General features: G+C 45.5%; 1 protein-coding gene across 4 annotated transcripts in view; it reads right to left on the bottom strand.

Moving 5' to 3' along the window:
* Positions 1–18,317, bottom strand: part of CD3D (CD3 delta subunit of T-cell receptor complex) — a 44,808-nt gene that overhangs the window by 2,648 nt on the left and 23,843 nt on the right. For 2 of the 4 annotated variants that reach the window (XM_085647406.1, XM_085647405.1), the window contains exons 2-4: positions 16,262–16,441; positions 12,980–13,117; positions 4,807–4,850 (exon numbers count right to left, since the gene is read on the bottom strand). In XM_085647406.1, coding sequence (XP_085503532.1) covers positions 4,807–4,850; positions 12,980–13,117; positions 16,262–16,441 — 362 coding nt within the window. Of the gene's footprint in view, positions 1–4,806; positions 4,851–12,979; positions 13,118–16,261; positions 16,442–17,827; positions 18,063–18,317 lie in introns of all 4 variants that reach the window. The other 2 variants (XM_085647404.1, XM_085647407.1) reach the window with 2 other exon arrangements.

The raw sequence follows: 18,317 nt of genomic DNA, 5'->3' as shown, positions 1-18,317 counted from the left end.
CGCCCTCTTGTCCCTCGACGTCTCGCCTTGCCCACCCCTCCGCTTACCCGGCAGCCGGAGGTACAAGGAGTGAGGGGGGGTTAGGTTTTCTAACATGTTATTTTGTGTTGCAGGAGGAGTTACAGGGCGATCCAGAGTCTGCAGATACCAAGGGGTACTTCATGCAGCGGCACAGCGTGGTGCTAAGCCAGGATACCCAGGGATGTCTTAGGTTGTCCCCTGGAAGAACTACGGCGCCCCGTTAGTCCTACGGGCGGTTGTGGGTCTGAGCAACCGGGGGCTGCCATAATACGCTCCGCCCACCTCTTTCGGGGGGGGGGGGCGTGAGTAAGCAAGTGGACTGGTGGTCCACGGATGGGAGGGGGTGGCCCCTCCCAAGATTTGGTATGCACCATTTGGCGACTACCACAGTGTAATTTAGGCTTATCAGACGGGCAGGCGGCATAGGGGTTGGCCTGCCCTGGGATCGGATCGCCCGTAAGATAACCCACCATGTTTGCATATTGGTTATGCTAATAAACCTGCAGCAATATTTCTCCACTTACAAAAGTGTTGTGTGGTTTATTGATGTATTTGTGTGTTATGTGACTACAGTTGCCGATATTGGCACTATGCTTAGGGGATGTCCCTAGGTTTATTGTGTGCTGCTCTGGCTGTTTCTGCACTCTACAAATAATTTTTCTCACTCAAGGGCTGTCAATGCAGTGGCATAGCTAGGAGGGGGCGGGGGGAAGCGGTCTGCCCTGAGCGGCACTGTTTTTATGGTCGACAGAAGTGAGCAAGTCGTGTCTGTCAACTACCACCATCCCTCCGCCCCGAGAACAATTCGTCCGCCAGACTCCCACTGCTCCCGAAACAAGTTGTCCGCCACCCCCACCCTCTTATCTGCACCAGGCGGCAAACTTAGGGTCCGCCCCGGTTGGCATTAGATCTAGCTTCGCCATTAAGGCAATGCCTGAAAAAGGGCTTTTCATTGTGTTTTGCACATGCACTATTTATTGAGAGGGACATTGCCTGCAAGACGTAAATAGCACATGTTTTAAATTTAAGACATGCAATGTTGGTTGGTCGTTTTTTATCGCCTGCAGACAAAATTGATTTAGTTTGTCACGGAAAACAAGCCTAATCACTGTAATTTACCAAACCTTCTGGAATCAGAATTCACCAAATGTGTGAGTTTGTGCGTTTCACCACCAAACTCGAGGCCTAAGTAGATAATATGCACAGGTATTCAGAGGACATATGGGAAATGAATTATGTAGAGCACTCTATTTTGCAGTGCGTCCCCTTTCACTTTAAGTCTGTGCTGGTGTCTGGAATGCTAAGAGTGAATGATGATGTACAAGAATGTTGACCTGTGCGTGTGGAGTAGGAGCCTCCAGACAGTTCCGGTGGATGAAAGGATAAAGCCCCAACGAGAGCTATGCACCTGACGTTGTATCTAAGAATACAGAAGATATCCTCCTCTATCTTACTAGCTTCAGTCTGCAGGCACTACAGGGCCGGACTGGGAACACAAAGCAGCCCTGGCAATCTTTTCAGACCAGCTCCTCCGGGGAGAAGGGGCAGCAAGTGTTAAGCACTATTGCTTTTGTGACAGGGAGCAGATATCGTAGAATCATTGCAAAACCGGTCCCAACTGCGGCAAAACTGGTCCCACCCTTCCAGCCTCCTGGGGAAATGCCCAATGCCCGCTACTGCCAGTCCAGCCCCGGGAGACGAGGTGTTAAACGTTCCAGCATGTCAATGTTGGAAAGCTTACAAGGAGCTATGAAGATCTTCCTGTGAGAGGAGGGGTCTTGAAGACCAATAAGATGTATCTTGGGATGCCCGTCCTCAAATATGCCTTGTTGGGCAGGAGGAACTCAGAAAGGAGGGTGGGCAGAGGAGTGCAGTGACTTATTAGCATTGGACACGGTGCAGGAATTGTTTCAGGTCTGCATCACTGGAGCTTTAATAGAAGTGCCATGTGGTGGGCAAAGGATATAAGTGTGCAGGCCATTTGGTGGAACAGTGGGAACTGTGACATAGATTAATTAATGAGAAGACAGAGACTGAACAAGAGGTCCAGACATTAAGGATTGACCATTCCAAAATAAAGCATAGTTTATTATCCGTATGGAAAGTTGTAGGCTCCATTATGGTCAAAAGTTACAAATTCTTTTCTTCAGAAACAGCCAACACGTCTTCATCACACAGTGGCTCTTTCAAGGCTTAAATGTCTAGAAATGGAGGTCAAAGATCCAAATAGTGTTCGGTTGGTGAGTATCTGATGCAGCGCCTCTGAAAATGTATATCCACACTTTGTAATGTTGCAACAACATGAAAATAAAGTCGACTTATATTCATTTTCAACACTGTTAGAACGCTGGGTTATCTTAAATAATATTTATGTACATTCTGTGTCTCTAACATTCAGTGTGTAAATCACACCTTGGGTAGTAGGGTGTTTATAACCTGATAGCACCATATATTCATACGGTTAGTAGTGTTTTATACTGTACCCACGACAACCATTGTTCTTCCCTCCATATGAAGTGCGAATAACGAAACCACTACTACCCTCTGTTTTTTAGGACTGAACAAGAGGAGATGGAAAAGGTTGAGCAGTGTTTCAGGGCTACTATTGCTGAACAAGGATCCAGCACAGGGAGGTGCTGGAAGTGTAAGATGATTTTGTTTGGGTGCATTTTGAGACCAGACCAGTGGTGACTGGCCAACCGGAGTTAAAGGTACTGTGGGCTTTTGGGGAAACTACAAGATGTTATGAGCTCCCTAGTGGTGTGCCAGCTCTTAGCAAAGGTCAGTGTGGGGTTTTCAACAACAGTTGGTGAGTGGATGAAGCCCTGCCTACAGCTATGTACCCAACACTGTTCCTATGGGCCGAACATGGAAAGAAAGAAGATAACCTCCTCTACCAGATTAGCTCCGGTCTCATCCTAGAAGAACCTTCCTCAAGGCTTACCAAGGATATGTCTCCATGTGCAGAGCAGCAGATGCAGGAGAGCCCTTTGAGCTGCAGGGAGTTGTTCTCATTAAAGTCACTTTTGAGGTCTGGGTCGAGAGAGCCGCACCAGTGTGAGAGTCAACCGGTGAGCACTGAACTGAGCCACTACCTGTGAGTCACACTCATTATGAGCAAGACTTGAGGCCTTTACAAGCTCTGCAAACCAACCCTGCACAGATTCATCTCAAGACCCATCTCCCTCTGTGCTTAGTCGACTCTCTTTGACAAGCAGAACCGGTAGCATGTTCATAGAGATATGCTGGGATAGATGGTGAAAAACCGAGAGTGTCCCAGCAAATCTTGGACGTATGGTCACCCTAAAAAAGAACGCCCTGTCCTTCATCAGGATTTGTCGGTGGCATAGAGACCCAGGCCGCAGGTTCACCGCTGACCTCCTCGCTCGGCCACTGGTTTCACTGTGCAGGTGTAGAGGGAACCAATATGAAGCCCCCTGTGCAGGAGTAAAGCTCAAGCATTGATGCCGCTCTACTGAGCAATATGAGGCTAGATACTCTACGGGGTAGGACACAGAGGGAAACAATTCTAAGGGCACCATGTACAGGGAAGAAAGTCTCAAGACACCTGAATGTGTAGCAGCTAATCATGTCATGTGTGACACCTTCAGCCAGTCCTCACCTTTCACTCAAAGGTACTTTGCATACATAGATTCATATTACCAGCGAAAGCCCCACGTACAATGTGTTGCTGGCTAAAAAGCCAAGACCAGCTCAAGGAGTCACATATATGACTAGGGTCCCCTTAGCAGTTCAATAAACGTTTGCACAAGTTCTAAAGTCAAGCCACAAGTTTTCCCACATCGCTAGACATACTGTTGACTTACTTTTGTCCTCTGGAGAAATTGTGACTATTCTTTCCACCACCCGGAAGTGCATGACAGATCACTCAGCTGTCATGTTCTTTTTCCCTGTATGTGTCAGAGTCTCCACCAGCAGGCCTGTCTTTGAAACTGCTACAGCTCGTAGACGGACAAGGATCAACTGCAGCAACCTTACAGATACCCTTTCCCAGGCGGCCCTTTGGAAAGTGGGGGCCCTGGGCAATTGCCCCCCTTTGCCCATGACAAAACGCCTGCAGTGCTTAGTTTGCAAAAAAAAAGCAAGTACAAGGGCCCTTCTCAGGAGGCCACTGTCGCTTGCACCACATGTGGCCCCTGCCAGCTGCCAATGACAGTGCCAACACAACTACTGGCCATCACACTCCTACACGTGTGACAATTCCAGCCCCCCAAAGCAGTAAAAATGGTGTGGGCAGTAGGTTTTATTAATATTTAATTTACATTGAATTAATAAACAACTGTTATTGTGCTCATCTAAAAATTAGACCAATAGCGCTCCCATGTGGCGCACTGTCATAAAAGCCGGTGTAGAGAATTAAGTGCTGGCGTCCAGCACCAGAGACCATTGGCTCGAAATAAGCACTGGAGTGGGTTAAGACAGCAGTAGAGCAATATGCATTGTGCCTCGTGATTGTGCGACACGTCCACCTTCAATAGCCCAACGGCCTTCAGCACCTTGAAACCCTCAAGGGGGTGATATGCTTGCGCTTTACAAATAGGAATTACTAATTATAATAAGTCTAAAAATTATATATATTTGTAACACTCCAGTGAGACCGATAACAGACTCCCCAGACATTTTCACCTTAAAACCTTTAAAATAAGGGATCTAGAGCTGGAGACACGTCACACAAAAGCACACCCTCACACATACCTTTATTAGCACAAGTACCACATAGAGGCTCTGCCTGTCCCCTCACTGCCCACTCTTTCAGTCACCCACCTGGTAGAGTTGGTCATTTGGGATCAGCACCTGTTTGTCTGAAGCTAAAGAAAAGAAAATACATTTTTTAGTTTTAAATGTTTACTGAAAACAAAAATGTAACAATATGTATAGAGAAATAATTGTGACAATTAAGACTATTAATGTATGAAATTAACAATCATTTGTAAATTAATATAATTTATTTAAGAGTATCTGAATTTGTGGAAATCTAAACCAGAAAATACTATTTTAAAATTTTAAAAAAGGAAAAATTTAAAGAATTTAAAGAGGGAAAGGAAAAAAAGAAGTGTGAATGGGAAGGGATAAGAGTATAAGTATTAAGAAAATCTATACAAAAACGTATGGATTTACTGTGCATAGTAAATGTGCAAATAAAGCCGAACATAATTGTGTAGACATATTTTAGAACAAATGAAAAGTTTAAACTTTTTAATTACATAAGACAGATATAAAGAATATAAATTCAGGAAGAAAATACATTTAATGGTACGATCTGAATTGGAATTAATTCCTTTGTTTCTACAAACCCTACTGCGCATGGAATTTGCATGACCCCTACACAAGTACCTTCAACACCCATGAGCACCCAAGGAATTAGGGCTTGGCAGAGGACCTAATACAGGTTATTTCATGGAGATTACAGTTATCTACCACCAAACTCATCTAGTCAATTTCATCAACAACCTCGTCATCTAAAAATGTCATTAACATTAAGGGGTCCTTAATATCCAGTTCATTTCATAAAGTTTCGATTTCGCATGCTGTTTAAAATGAAATCTGGGAACAATACACATCAGTTATTGCAACATAGGGGCCGATTAGGATGTCCGATCGCCACCCTAGCAGTGCTGCGACCGGCCACCAGTGGTGCGGCGTTCTCACACCTGCAATTAGGTTGCCACCGGCACCATGGCAGTGGCATTGTGGCGGGTGGCGCTCAGAGCACCACCCGCCACAATGCTGGGAATGCACTGTGTGCATTGTCATGCACAAGGTGACAGGCACCTCGCGGTGCCTGCCATCTTGTCCATGACAATGTAGGGGGATACCATAGGTACCCCAATGTGCACCTCCCACCCCCCCAATATCCTGGGGACCCGCAACAGGCCCCCGACAGCAAAATCCGCATGCCTTTCCGTGGCGGCATCGCCACCACGGAAAGGCTGCTTCCCGCACCCATGCTAATATGGATGGCGGTGTCTAGCAGAAACTGCCACCATATCTAGTCCCTTTTCTGCCTGGTCGACTGGTAGAAAACCGGCGGACGGTCATATTAGTATGGCGGGGGAAATGGGTGGCGGGCGGAGGGAAATGTAGGGCGGATCACCACCGCCATGCGGGCGGTGGCGATCCGCCCTACATCGTAATCAGCCCCATAATGTGGTAGCAGGGAATGTTTTCTCAGCTTAAAGTAGAGCATTACTCCATCATGCCTCTATGTGTCTCTGTGTATTTCTATAGCGCTGGGAAGCACCGGAAAGCTGTACAGTCAGAGCAGGGTGCTGAGAGACAATTTTCAAAATCGTGTACTTCAAGTGGAGATTACAGAAATATGCCTTACCCATTATATTTCACATTTTAATCAATTCTTTGCAAGATTATTTCTTAAGATATGATCTCTCAACATTAAAGTTCAGTATGCCAGTAACACCCACAGCCCTAGTGAGCATATGTATGTATGTATGTGTGTATGTATGATTGCTGCAAGTACTGCTGGTGCAGCTACTGCTAGAATTGCTGATAGTATGTCTACTGTGCTGCAAATACTACTTTCTCCAATACATTGTAGTACTAATATGACTTCCGCGCATGCTGCAACTATTACTAATAATGGTCTACTGGTACTGGTACTACTGCTATAACATACCATTAATCCAGGTCCTACTTCTGTACTGCTTGCAAATCTACCCCTGCTATTCCTACTGCTACTAATAATATTACTTCTACTATTGCCACTAAACCTGGGCCCTCCACTACTTATCCCCTTCCTACTAGGATTTACAGTGCTTCAAGTACCTGTGGTACTGAAATGATAGTACTGTTGCTACATGTACCAGTGCTAGGCTACACCTAGTGGCACGACAGCTGCTGACCGTACTGATGCTTCTGATCCAACTGATATTTACAGAACTGTGAATCTGTCTTGGGTCCAAGATCAGTCCGAGGTTAATGGGCATCATTTGTAGCAATTGACCATCATACTGTTGCACTCGGACTGGATGGCCAAGTACTCTTCTTTGGCGCTTGAATCTCCGAGAGTGGAGAGGCCCCGCCACCAAGGCTTACTCAAGGAGGTGATTTAAGGTTAGACACAAAAAACACAGTATAGGACTAGAAGTAACAGCAAATAAGGTAAATGCCCAGATAAAAATGGATGGTGAATACTCTAAACATAAACCTGGAATAAACACTTAAAACCAGACTTGCTGGCAGGAGGATCTAAGCCTGTTGGACTGAGGCCCTGGAGTCCACACAGGGAGCACCTATCGCCTTTTGTCTACACCTTATTCAGGTCAGATACCTACAGCGCAGATACTTTACCAGATGTAGGCTCTGGAGGGCTGGCCTAATAGCATCCCCTACATACCTACGATGTGGCAACAACTACGGTATCTTTATACCCACGATCTGGCTGTATGAAGCGCTCACTAGGTTTTCACAGGGGGTCATGATGTAGCTCTCCGAAGTGTTGGCTTGGGATCTCCCCTAGTCACCAAAATTGGTCTTTTTTCACATCACAGATGAAATTGGAGGCAATAGGTATAAACAACACTTCGGGGCTTATTACAATCTCGCTAGGAACGCTCTCCATACGACTCTGATCCGGAGGGCTTTCCTACCGAATCGTGATGTGCGAGTCCGACCGAACGAATACGATGCAGCCGTATGCTAATGGACTCGGTTCACTCGGACTCCTATTGAACTCTATGGGAGCCTGTGTACCAAAGCGTACACAGGCTCCCATAGCAAAAAAGGGGTGGGTGGGGAAAAGCGTATACCCTGTGTCGGGCACCCCATGTTACCCACCACACTGTGCATGCTTGGATCAGGGGGACCCATGCACACCTCCTCGCGACCGATTCGGAGGGCTCCAGGTGAAGGGGCTCCTGCTACTGCCCCTGAAGTCCGATTCCGACAGCCGTTTCACCTCGCTGAGACTGAGTCAATACAGCTGTCTGTATCATGCATCGTACTCGCTCGTTCGGAATCCAGCTCCATTGTGCGGCACGACTCAGCTCTGGACCAGTCAGACGGACAGGATCTGGTTGGGAAACGAATCGGTCGACGCGGACGAGATCTTCACATCGTGCTTGGCCGTTCGGAGTGGGGGTGCGACTCAGTCGGAAACATAGGCTCCGAATTGTATTTACTCGTTCCGGAACCCGTCTGTAGGCATTCCTAGCGAGATCGTAATCGGCCACCTACTGCTCTTGGGCCTTACTTTGGCAAAACGGGATATCGCCTGACTATGGAAGGCTACACCCCCCGTCTGCTGGGTGTATGGAAAAAGAGGACTTTTGCATAGGCAAGGAAGTGGCTCTAATTAAAGCCAGAGGATGTCCACAGAAACACCCCAAAATCTGGCAGAGATGGGTTGACTACCGCAGCCTTCATTTCGAGCCTCTGACCCCAATGGCAATGGTTGTGGAGAATGAGGGTCGATGGAGATGCTAGCGTGTAGAATACTGTGTGACTTAACAGCGTTGGAGATATCGAGGTGTGGGTGGGTAAAAGCTGGGGAGTATAGCAGGGACATAGCACATTTTGTTGTATTATTGAATGTTACTCTCTTTTTGAAAAGCATTGATGTAGATATTAATGCTGCACATATGTACATTGCTTTGAATATATGTGAACTCGGCCTGGTCAGCCATATGTGGAAGTCAACACAAATAAAATCTGTTGTGAAAAAAAAAACAGACTTGCCTAGCATCCTTTGGGTCTGAGATCCAACTCCACATATTTTTAAAGCTCCTAGTACGCATTAGGCGCTAGAAACAGAAAGTAACTTTAAGCCCTAAGGCCCACGTCAGTCTAGGTGAGAATATTCAGGGATATTCAGAAGTACCTGAGACCAGTATTTCGAAGACCGAAGTACCATAGTTAGTTTTAGTGAAACAAAAGGTACATTTTAATGGCTAACATAACATTATGGGGGTTTCTGATTTGGGGTAGATATGCGTTCTGTTATGTGTTCAGAAAACTGGCAAGTGCACCTACGGCAAAGCCAGCTTACTACAGTTTACCAAGATCTGGCCACCTGAACCCACTATTCAAAGAATAATGTGACACAATGTCTTTGGGGCTTCCTGGTGTGCCCAGTGAGGGTCCAGGGCACAAGCCAAAGGTACACGCAGGTAGACATCATCTACTCACTCTCTTCATAAGGTGGATACCATCTACCATGCCAAGAGGTCAACCCCCACTGCTAAGCTTGCCCTGGTGTGATTTTCAGACACCAGGGCACATCTATCAGTGCCTGCACGTCATTTGCTTTCTTCGGAACCGCAACATGCAGGCGGGAGGGGGCTTATCAGATTCAAGCTGGGCCCAAAACAAAGTCCGAGGTAAGGGGCCATCAGGCCTCCTTTTGTTGGAGTATCCTGGCTGAGAGCTAAGGGGGGCCTAACACCTAAAGGCAATGGAGGGAAAACAAAGGCACACAGCTTGTTATCACTTCACAAGTACTTAGAGGCATGGTTTGGACTTAGTTCAATCCCTGTTTAAGACACATGCATGCACTGTAAGAATATCAGATGTGTTGGTATGTCCCAGAATTTACACAAATAACAATTTAAATACCAATATTTTGTTTTATTTCTTCTATAGCGCTATAGTGCTACTCAACCCAATGCAGGGTGTCCGAGCGCTTCATATCATACATACACATTGTTCATTGACAATAAATCATATGTGTGGAAATCAATGTACAGGGTGTATTACATAAGACAGTGAGGGTTACAAGGTGTAGGAGCCACATGTCCTTCATAACTCACTGTGCTGTATTTGAAGGATTACAATTTATGAACTGTAAGTAACAAAATGATCTCTGTGTTAAAACAGTAACCACTTACCCATTTACCTAAAATAGAAATCTGTCATCTGTGTGTTAAATAATGTGCTTTGCGGGAGACATATTAACCCTCTATGCTACTTTGATTCAAAACTGGAAGGAGACAAAACACACATTTTTTTCAGCAAATAGGTTAACCTCCAGAGTTTCCTTACCATTATTATTATTTCCTGAGATTTAGTTGGCACACAAAGGTCTCTGCAGCAGGGGCCTTCACCCCATAAGATATTTTAAAATGCAGACTTTGCAACCAATTAAGCAGCACATATTTACTGCCATGATTCTTTGTGTTGCCAATTTCTTTGTGGCAGGGCTTTAAAAAAAAATGTATACGCAGAGTTTACCTTGGGGTTGCATCACTTTTTTGGCATAACACTGATGAAAAATCTAGTTTGTTAAATATTGTAATGCGCTCAAATGTACTCATGCTAGACCTGCTAAACATATGTGTGAGGTCTTAAGATCTGATGTCACTTCTTGTGATGTCACTTCCGGTTAGGTCATTGGTTGAGATGTCACTACCTGTGATGCCATGTGCAATGTCATGCGTCTTGATGTCACTCACTGTGATGTCATGCTCCATGATGTCACTTGCATACTGCCTAACTTGGTTAGTCCCTCCACTTCTTCTTGTAGGACCTGTGAGCTGAGGGTGACTCAGTGTCCGGGCACTGGTGTGAGGTGCTGAGGGTGCATTCAGCTGCAATCTGGTAGGCACTGGTCTAATGGTTGAACATGGTGGATGGTAGGGGAACCAGCTCACCCTAAATGACTCTTAGATTAAGGTGACTTATATATTGGAACCCACTGATCGTGGCAGAGATTTTTCTGTGGTAGATGCACCTAGGAGCAGGGTGCTCACAATGGTCCAGTGGCCAGCTAGAAACTGGAATAGGGGTACCGGCCAGGGAGTTCTAACCTCTATATACATAGAACTGCTTACGCTAGAATTATAAATCTAATGTTCTGGAACAATTGCAACCTCCTCCAGCTGCTGGCACAGGACCCAAGGACAGCGGTTAAAGTCAGGATCTCTAATGTCCTCCTCAAATGGCTTTTGAGTTTGATACAGGCAAACCACGGGCAGGGTTGGGTTGGAGCAGGATTACACTTCTCATTTCCTTTTCTGAGACCAAATTGTCATTGTCCTGGGCAGTTCTTCAAATGAGGAACTGGGTTGGGTGAATTCATAACTCCAGGACAGCCATGGTTAATCAGGTGGTCCTGCACGGGCCCTTCCAGTCAGCTTTGGATCACTCAGTCCCTCTGATATTTGCAGATCAGTCTCTCAGGTTGCATGTAGGTCTCCTTCTCTTCACCGGTCAGCAGCGGGGTGGTCTTTCAGTCTTTCTAAGACATCTGCCCAGTATGGAGGGAGAGTAGTAACCCATAGAGGATGAATTCTTCAATCTTCGATATCGTTCTTCTAAACTGGTGCGTAGGACCTCCTCCAATGTCAAGATTCAATGGCAAACAAGGCGCTGGTTGCAGGGCCCTGGACTTACCTTTACCACATGATCAATTTCATGATTGCCAGCTTTAAAATTATAAAAAGCCCCACAATCCTGGGGCATGTGTTCCAAAGTGATCGATTGAGAAAGGTTTAGGATGGTTCAGACAGTTTTGTGCAATGGCTCCATACAAGAGATAGTCTAAAGGAATGCAGATCAGGGCAGGAAATGGATATGGGGTTGGTTTCATGCTGATGGGGCAGTTGTCATTATTTCCAAGGATCGAGGTAAAGGACCACAGTTATGGAGGACTTCTCAGACTTTCCTCGGAAAGGGCTGGTAGGTTTTCACCCCATAGCAGTGATGTAGCAGAAATCACATTTAATTGTAGGGGTGCATCGAAGAACCATCAGATTGTGAGTCTAGAACAGGTCTAGAACTTATGGGTCTGGCCCTTTCAGGAGTATAGGTGAAAAGGCCTATCTTTGGCCAAAGGATCATACTGTCCCACTTCTAGTCCACAAGTGACCTGGGTGGAAGAGACAGTAATCATCCGTGCAAAGAGGGTGATTCCTTCACACTCAACAGGAAATCTCTGGCTTGCTCTAGAGCGTCTTAGTAAACAGGAGGACGCTCAGTGGGCTTGCATGATTGTCAAGTTTACTAGTGGGAGATGTTCAAGACCGTCCAAAATATATACAAGGGCAGCAGAGCTTCACAAATCCAGGAAAAGCAATTTTGTTCCAACCACTGCCACCACCACCAGTACACATGTTACTAACTCTAATGAAGCATTGGCAAACTCTAAACAAGCATACTGTCTGTTGTGGTGGGCTGAAACAACACGTGATTGATGCTTGAACAGACCTATGACTGAAGAGGGCTGACCAAAAGCTCCTGCATGGATGTATTTTTTCCCTACCGTTTTTGAGGAACATGAGATCGCAAGTCAGCTAAAATTGTCTCTTGGCCATACCTAAAAATGACTTACTCCCTGTTACCCCATCATACTTTGACCTTTCAACTTCTTGTTAGCTTTAGTCATATCACCTAAGAAAAAGTACACGTAAGAGACTTGATGTACATATTCCTCTAAGAAATGGACATGATGTAAAGTTCAGTCAAAGCGTTTGATCTCAAAGGGTTCACCCCATTGCCTAATGTGAACACATGATTCCATGTCACCAGGACAACAGTTTTCTAGTTCTGAGATTTAATTTAACAAATTTGTGCATTGTGGGTAGTTGATCATTAGTTTGACTCCATGGAGGTAATTGCACTAACACACCTGAAAGTAATGACTGGTTAAAGGAAAGTCCATGGCTGGGAAACAGGTGTTCCAGTGACATGCCTCTGGTCACCATACCATTACCCCACTTGCAAATTAGAGATCTTCAGTGTCTATTATTGAATCGGCCCCCACCCTAAGGTCACCCTCTTGCTAAAAGGTGGAGCCATGCCAAGCACTCTAGGACCACAGATGCTCAAGGTGATCTGTGTGTTGAATTAGAGGGCTCTATTGCACAAGATCACACAGATGGTGAGTGGCCCTCCTTCATTGAAGTCAACTAGGGAAACTTTCAGCCACGCATGGTCTTATCAGTCAACATGCTAAGCATGCTAAGGCGTTTAGGTCCATGCTCACATTTGCCTCGTGTGGGCCGCCCCTTTTCGGTCCCGGACACGCAATACACAGCCACAGCGATGAGGATGGTGATGATGACGTCAGCCACTACGATACCCGAGATGGTGCCTGGGTCCAGCTCTATGCAATTCTCGCACACTAGAAGAAAATGAAAAACAAGATCTGAACAACCAACTATACCCAATAACCAACAAAAATCAATAAAAATGGACTAACCACGGGTTCTGGAGTAAAACCTGGAATAAAGTGCTTCAATGCTCATTGGCGGAGGTAAGTGCAGTATAGATACAAATCCAATACAATTAAGAGGTCACATCTAACATCACAGACAAAGTTCAGATACCACCTCAGCCACCAGAATCAAGTTGAAAGCTGGAGATATCCTACAGTCTGGTGTCTCTGAAGGGCCAACACCCAGAGGCAGAAGAGACAGAATGTGGGGATTGGATATGGCTTGCATCTAAGCTCACCATGATGGGTGTGATCAGCCTGAGTATGGGTTTGGGGTCAAGGGTCAGGGATCAAAGGTCAGGATTGTATTTGTGTCAAGGTCTGAAATGTTTCTGCCTCAGAGGTCAAAACCGGCTGTGATCAGTAGAACTGTAGAAGTGGAAATAGATTATAATGGTGGCAGGCTTCAGAGGTCAGAAATGTGACAGGTGTCATGAGGTAAGGTTGGAAGGAAGCTGTGATCATGGTCTGAACTACGTCTGAGAGCAGAGGTCGGGTTGAAGAACAGGGCAGGATTTTTGTTGTATATCCCGACCGTTCCTGGAGATCAAAGGGCAGGTTTATTGCTACTGATCAAAATAAAAGTTGAATGTGTTTCAAGTTCGAATGTTTAAGTGGGACTTAAAGCCGGCACCTACTCAGCGCTGCTGTGCTGAAGCGCGGGAACCTCATCTGGATTCAGGCATTGCTTTATTTTTGTGTTTCAGACAGACTGCATTTAAAATGACACGCAGATTTTGGTGCAAGTGAAAAACACATGGCACATGAAACATTAAATTAGGCCTAGTCAAATGCTTTTTAAAAGTTGCACTTTTGGTGCATTTAAAGTGAAAGACATGAAATGAAGCTTGGTAAATGCTTTCAGTCTGAAATGCTTGTGCTGAATTAACGTGTTTTTGCAGTGTAGGGAAAACTTGTGATTTTAGTGGACTCTTTAGTTTTGAAGATGAAATGAAATGTGTTCTCTCTTCCCAGCTCATTTCCCCTGTAATCTACACTCCCTGTTCCTGTCTTAAGAAACTTTGGGGCATATTAGCAAGACTGGCGACTAAATTATCGCCATTTTAGCGGCAGGAAACTGCTAATATGCGTTATAGAATTCCAATAGAATTCTATAACGCATATTAGCAAGCCCATTATCGCCGTTTTAGCAGCAGTTTCCTGCCGCTAAAACTGCGATAATTTTATCACCGGTCTTGCTAATATGCCCCTTTGGCTTTGTTGCATATTTAGACAAATATATATTCAGTTCATAACACATCTTTTTCTAATGTGTATTAACCAACCATGCACCAATATTACACGTGGGGCTAAAGCATTTTGCATGAAAAGCTATCTAAAACATTAGAGCATATTCCTATGATTATGTATTAACTGCTTGCGCTTTGAAAATGTGCACTCGTGCATGTTTATGCTATGTTGTACATTGCACATTTTTGCATGTTGTGCACAAATAATAGAAAAGCTGCTTTAAATTAATAGCTTTTGCTAGGTAATAACTAATACAGGGTACTAGTATGGGGGAGGTAAACAAAAAGGGTTTTTATTTAGTAAATTAATACACTTTTTGTGTTTGTTTTGTTTTTGGGCCTAAGATAAAATGGCTGCCTGTGAATCCAGTGAAGACCTGGTTCAAGGCCACCATGAACTGTACATTCTTGTTGTCCTGCCAATATAAGAGTGTTTGTGGAATGTGTTTATCCTGCGTGCGATGTGACAGGATGGAGGAAATAGACTGAAACATTTTTTTCCTAGTAAATGTTGCTAAAACATATAATTGTATTAATCATTAACGATACTTTTTTTAAAACCGGTATGGTTTGGAATTTGCAATGAGAACAGGATGGTGAGACCCTCATGTCATCTATGATAACCAATCACAGTGTAAGCATTACTGAAAACTGCAACATTATTAGTGTAGTCAGCCAAGAATTAGAGTATAAATAATGACCTCTATGGAGACGTGTTAGCTTTAGGAGGAGAGGAGGCAGATGAGGCCAGTCATCATATGGGTTAGGTACGTGAACGTCACGGGTGCAGACTGGGAGGAGATTGCGTCCGAGGAGAGATAGAGGGAGGTGGGGGGCATAGGCTAGCCTTGCACGTCATATTTTTGGCAAGGCAGATCACATTCCTCTGTGGTCTTGTGAAGGGCGGGCTGTCTCGCTCCTTGTGAAGCATAGAAAGGCAGATGGAACAGACCAGGGCAGAAGGTTTAGATTTAGATGCTAAAACTTTAAGTTTATGCTTTGACTAATTAATTAGTTTCAAAAAGATTTATTTGTCTTCTGCATTTATTTCTCTTTACGGGAGATTTTCACCAATTAATAATTATTGATTAGTCTTGGAAACTCACTATTGAATTATATTTTTCCTGAAACTCTTTAAAGAGTTCTGACTGACATAGAATTAGGGATTTTTCCTCTTGTATGCAACCCATAATATATTTGTATTAATTCTATTTTTCCTATTTTCAATTCTGTAACCTGATTGATATTTGACTAAAAGAATAAATGGTCAGAGAACTTTAACTTTTAACTAGAAAATAAAACCCTTAAAAATACTCACAACTCTCTTTATTGGTTTAAATGTTATTGATTTGTGATTTTTCATGTTTGTGTAAAGTCTCCTGAAGGTAATATACAGTGGCAAGGGTCCAGTACCTTTAAAGAGGTAAATTAGAGGTAAAGAAGGTTTTACATTGAGAAATTACAGTAAATTACAGCCAACAGCAAGGCATCATTGACGTGTAGGATAGGGTGCCCAAGGGTTCAGTGACGACTGAGCATCATGTTTCCAGTTCTCTACTTTTATTTAACACGACAGTGCATTCTGGGAGCTGTGGTCTTTTTTTCCTTTAAATGCATTAGTTGGCTAAACGAACCAAACAACAGTGACGAAAAGCAGAAAGCCCACGTCTGGGTGGGTGGTGCTTGGCGAGCATGGAACACTGCGGCAGCCCTATTCGCATAGTGCATACATCATAATATACACAATATATAGCTACATAAAGTAAGCGAAGGGGAGGGGCCATGTGGGGCCCATACTCACTCCGCACGTAGACCTGCAGGGTTTTGGTGATTCCATTTTTGCCATCTTTATCGCAGGTGTAGGTCCCCCGAGGGTCACTGGTCAGAGCGCCCAGGTTCAGATCCTTTCCTTTGTCCCCGGATGTCCAAATCCCGCCTTCACACTCCAAGACCAGCTCCCCGTGGCGCTCCACCACTGTCACTGCAAGCAAAGAGACATGCAGAGGGTCAGGCCGGAGGGGCAGGCGGCATTAGACCAGGGTCAGGCCTAAGCACACAAGTAGGCAAGCCTAGGGGACTACAGAAGGCCTAAAGTTCTCACCAAGGGGAATTTAGAAACCACCTTAGGGTCAGGCTTGAGAGGCAATGGCGTCTTGCCTAAGATCTGGCCTTTTCCTCTGGGGAGACGAGCCTAAGCACAGGCCTAGTGCTAACAGTTAAGCCTAGGGTGAGGGCTAGGGCATTGAGAGGACAGACCTGAGACCCATGGTTCACACCTAGAGAACCGTAGATTCAGGCCCAGGATCACATGTATAGAGGTGGGGAGACAAGAGCAGGGTAAGGGCTGGCCTAAAGAGACAAGCCTATAGTCATGCAACGAGACAGAGGAATTCTAGGGTCAAAGATGTGGGAGGGAGAGAAGTCTTTCAGCCAGCATAGGGGTAAAAATGCAATCCTATAACCAGGCTTACGGAACAGGGGAGACAAGAATAGACTCCACCTAGGAGACTGATGGACCAAGCTTAGGGCATGAAGTCATGGCCTAGGAGACTGATGGGCCAAGCTTAGGGTATGAAGGTATGGCCTACGGAACTGGGAAGACAAACCTAGGGATTGAAGGCATGGCCTAGGGGACTGGGAAGATAAACATAGGGTATGAAGGCAAGGCCCAGGGGACTGGGAAGATAAGCCTAGGGTATGAAGGTAGGGCCTAGGGATTGGGAAGACAAGCCTAGGGTATGAAGGCATGGCCCAGAGGACTGGGAAGATAAGCCTAGGTTATGAAAGTAGGGCCCAGAGGACTGGGAAGATAAGCCTAGGGTATGAAGGCATGGCCCAGGGGACTGGGAAGATAAGCCTAGGGAATGAAGGCAGGGCCTAGGGACTGGGAAGATAAGCCTATGGTATGAAGACATGGCCCCGGGGACTGGAAGATAAGCCTAGGGAATGAAGGCAGGGCCCAGGGACTAACAAGACAAGCCTAGGGTATGAAGGCATGGCCCAGGGAACTGGGAAGATAAACCTAGGTTATGAAGGCACGGCCTAGGGGGCTGGGAAGATACACCTAGGGTATGAAAGCAGGGCTTGGGGGAATGGGAAGACAAGCCATGGGTATGGAGGCATGGCCTAGGGGACTGGGAAGATAAACCTAGTGTCTGGCCTGGGACTAAGAAGATAAACTTTGTGTCAAGCCGACAGGACTGTAGAATAACCTAGGTTTACCAGCGGAATAGGTGACACGTCTAGAGCCAGGACAAGGGCACAAAGGTAAAAAGACTAGAATTTGGTCTACGGAAAAACGTCAAAGGGACTTAGGAGGGCCTGAGGAGACAGACCTGAGCTGAAGGGTGGGTTGGCTCAGACATACAGACAAAGCGCATCCGCCCCAGGGCTGGACAGGATCAAGCGTACAGAGACTGCCACCACCAGGAGTGAATGCACGTGAGGGACTAGGATCCAAGTCTGCCGCCTCCACCGTCATATGGGATCCACGGATGGACACGCGAACCCTGTGCCTGCCATCACGAGGCCTGGACGGGCTGAGGGGAAGTGACGCTCTTTCGACAACATACTTTCATGCCACTCACCGTTAACATCAGTACCTGTAAGGGATGAGAAGAATAGCAGATTATTGAAATGTTTTTTTATATTTCATTTCACATTTCCAACTGCAGAACATGTTATCCAATGTGCCATGCTCTCTATGAGGCAGTCCCTGAGGAGAGGCCCTGTCTATGCCAGCAACTCCCTAAACTAGAAGCCCAAGGAAGTCTTGTGACCACTCTACGAGGAGCTTCTCCTGGGGACCCTCCTCTCATCATTTTGCTAAACCCCCAACTAATTGAGCCATGGGGAAG

The sequence above is a fragment of the Triturus cristatus genome, chromosome 3_2 (assembly GCF_964204655.1).
Source record: "Triturus cristatus chromosome 3_2, aTriCri1.1, whole genome shotgun sequence".
NCBI lineage: Eukaryota > Metazoa > Chordata > Amphibia > Caudata > Salamandridae > Triturus > Triturus cristatus.
This window is presented reverse-complemented; position numbering and strand designations above follow the sequence as displayed.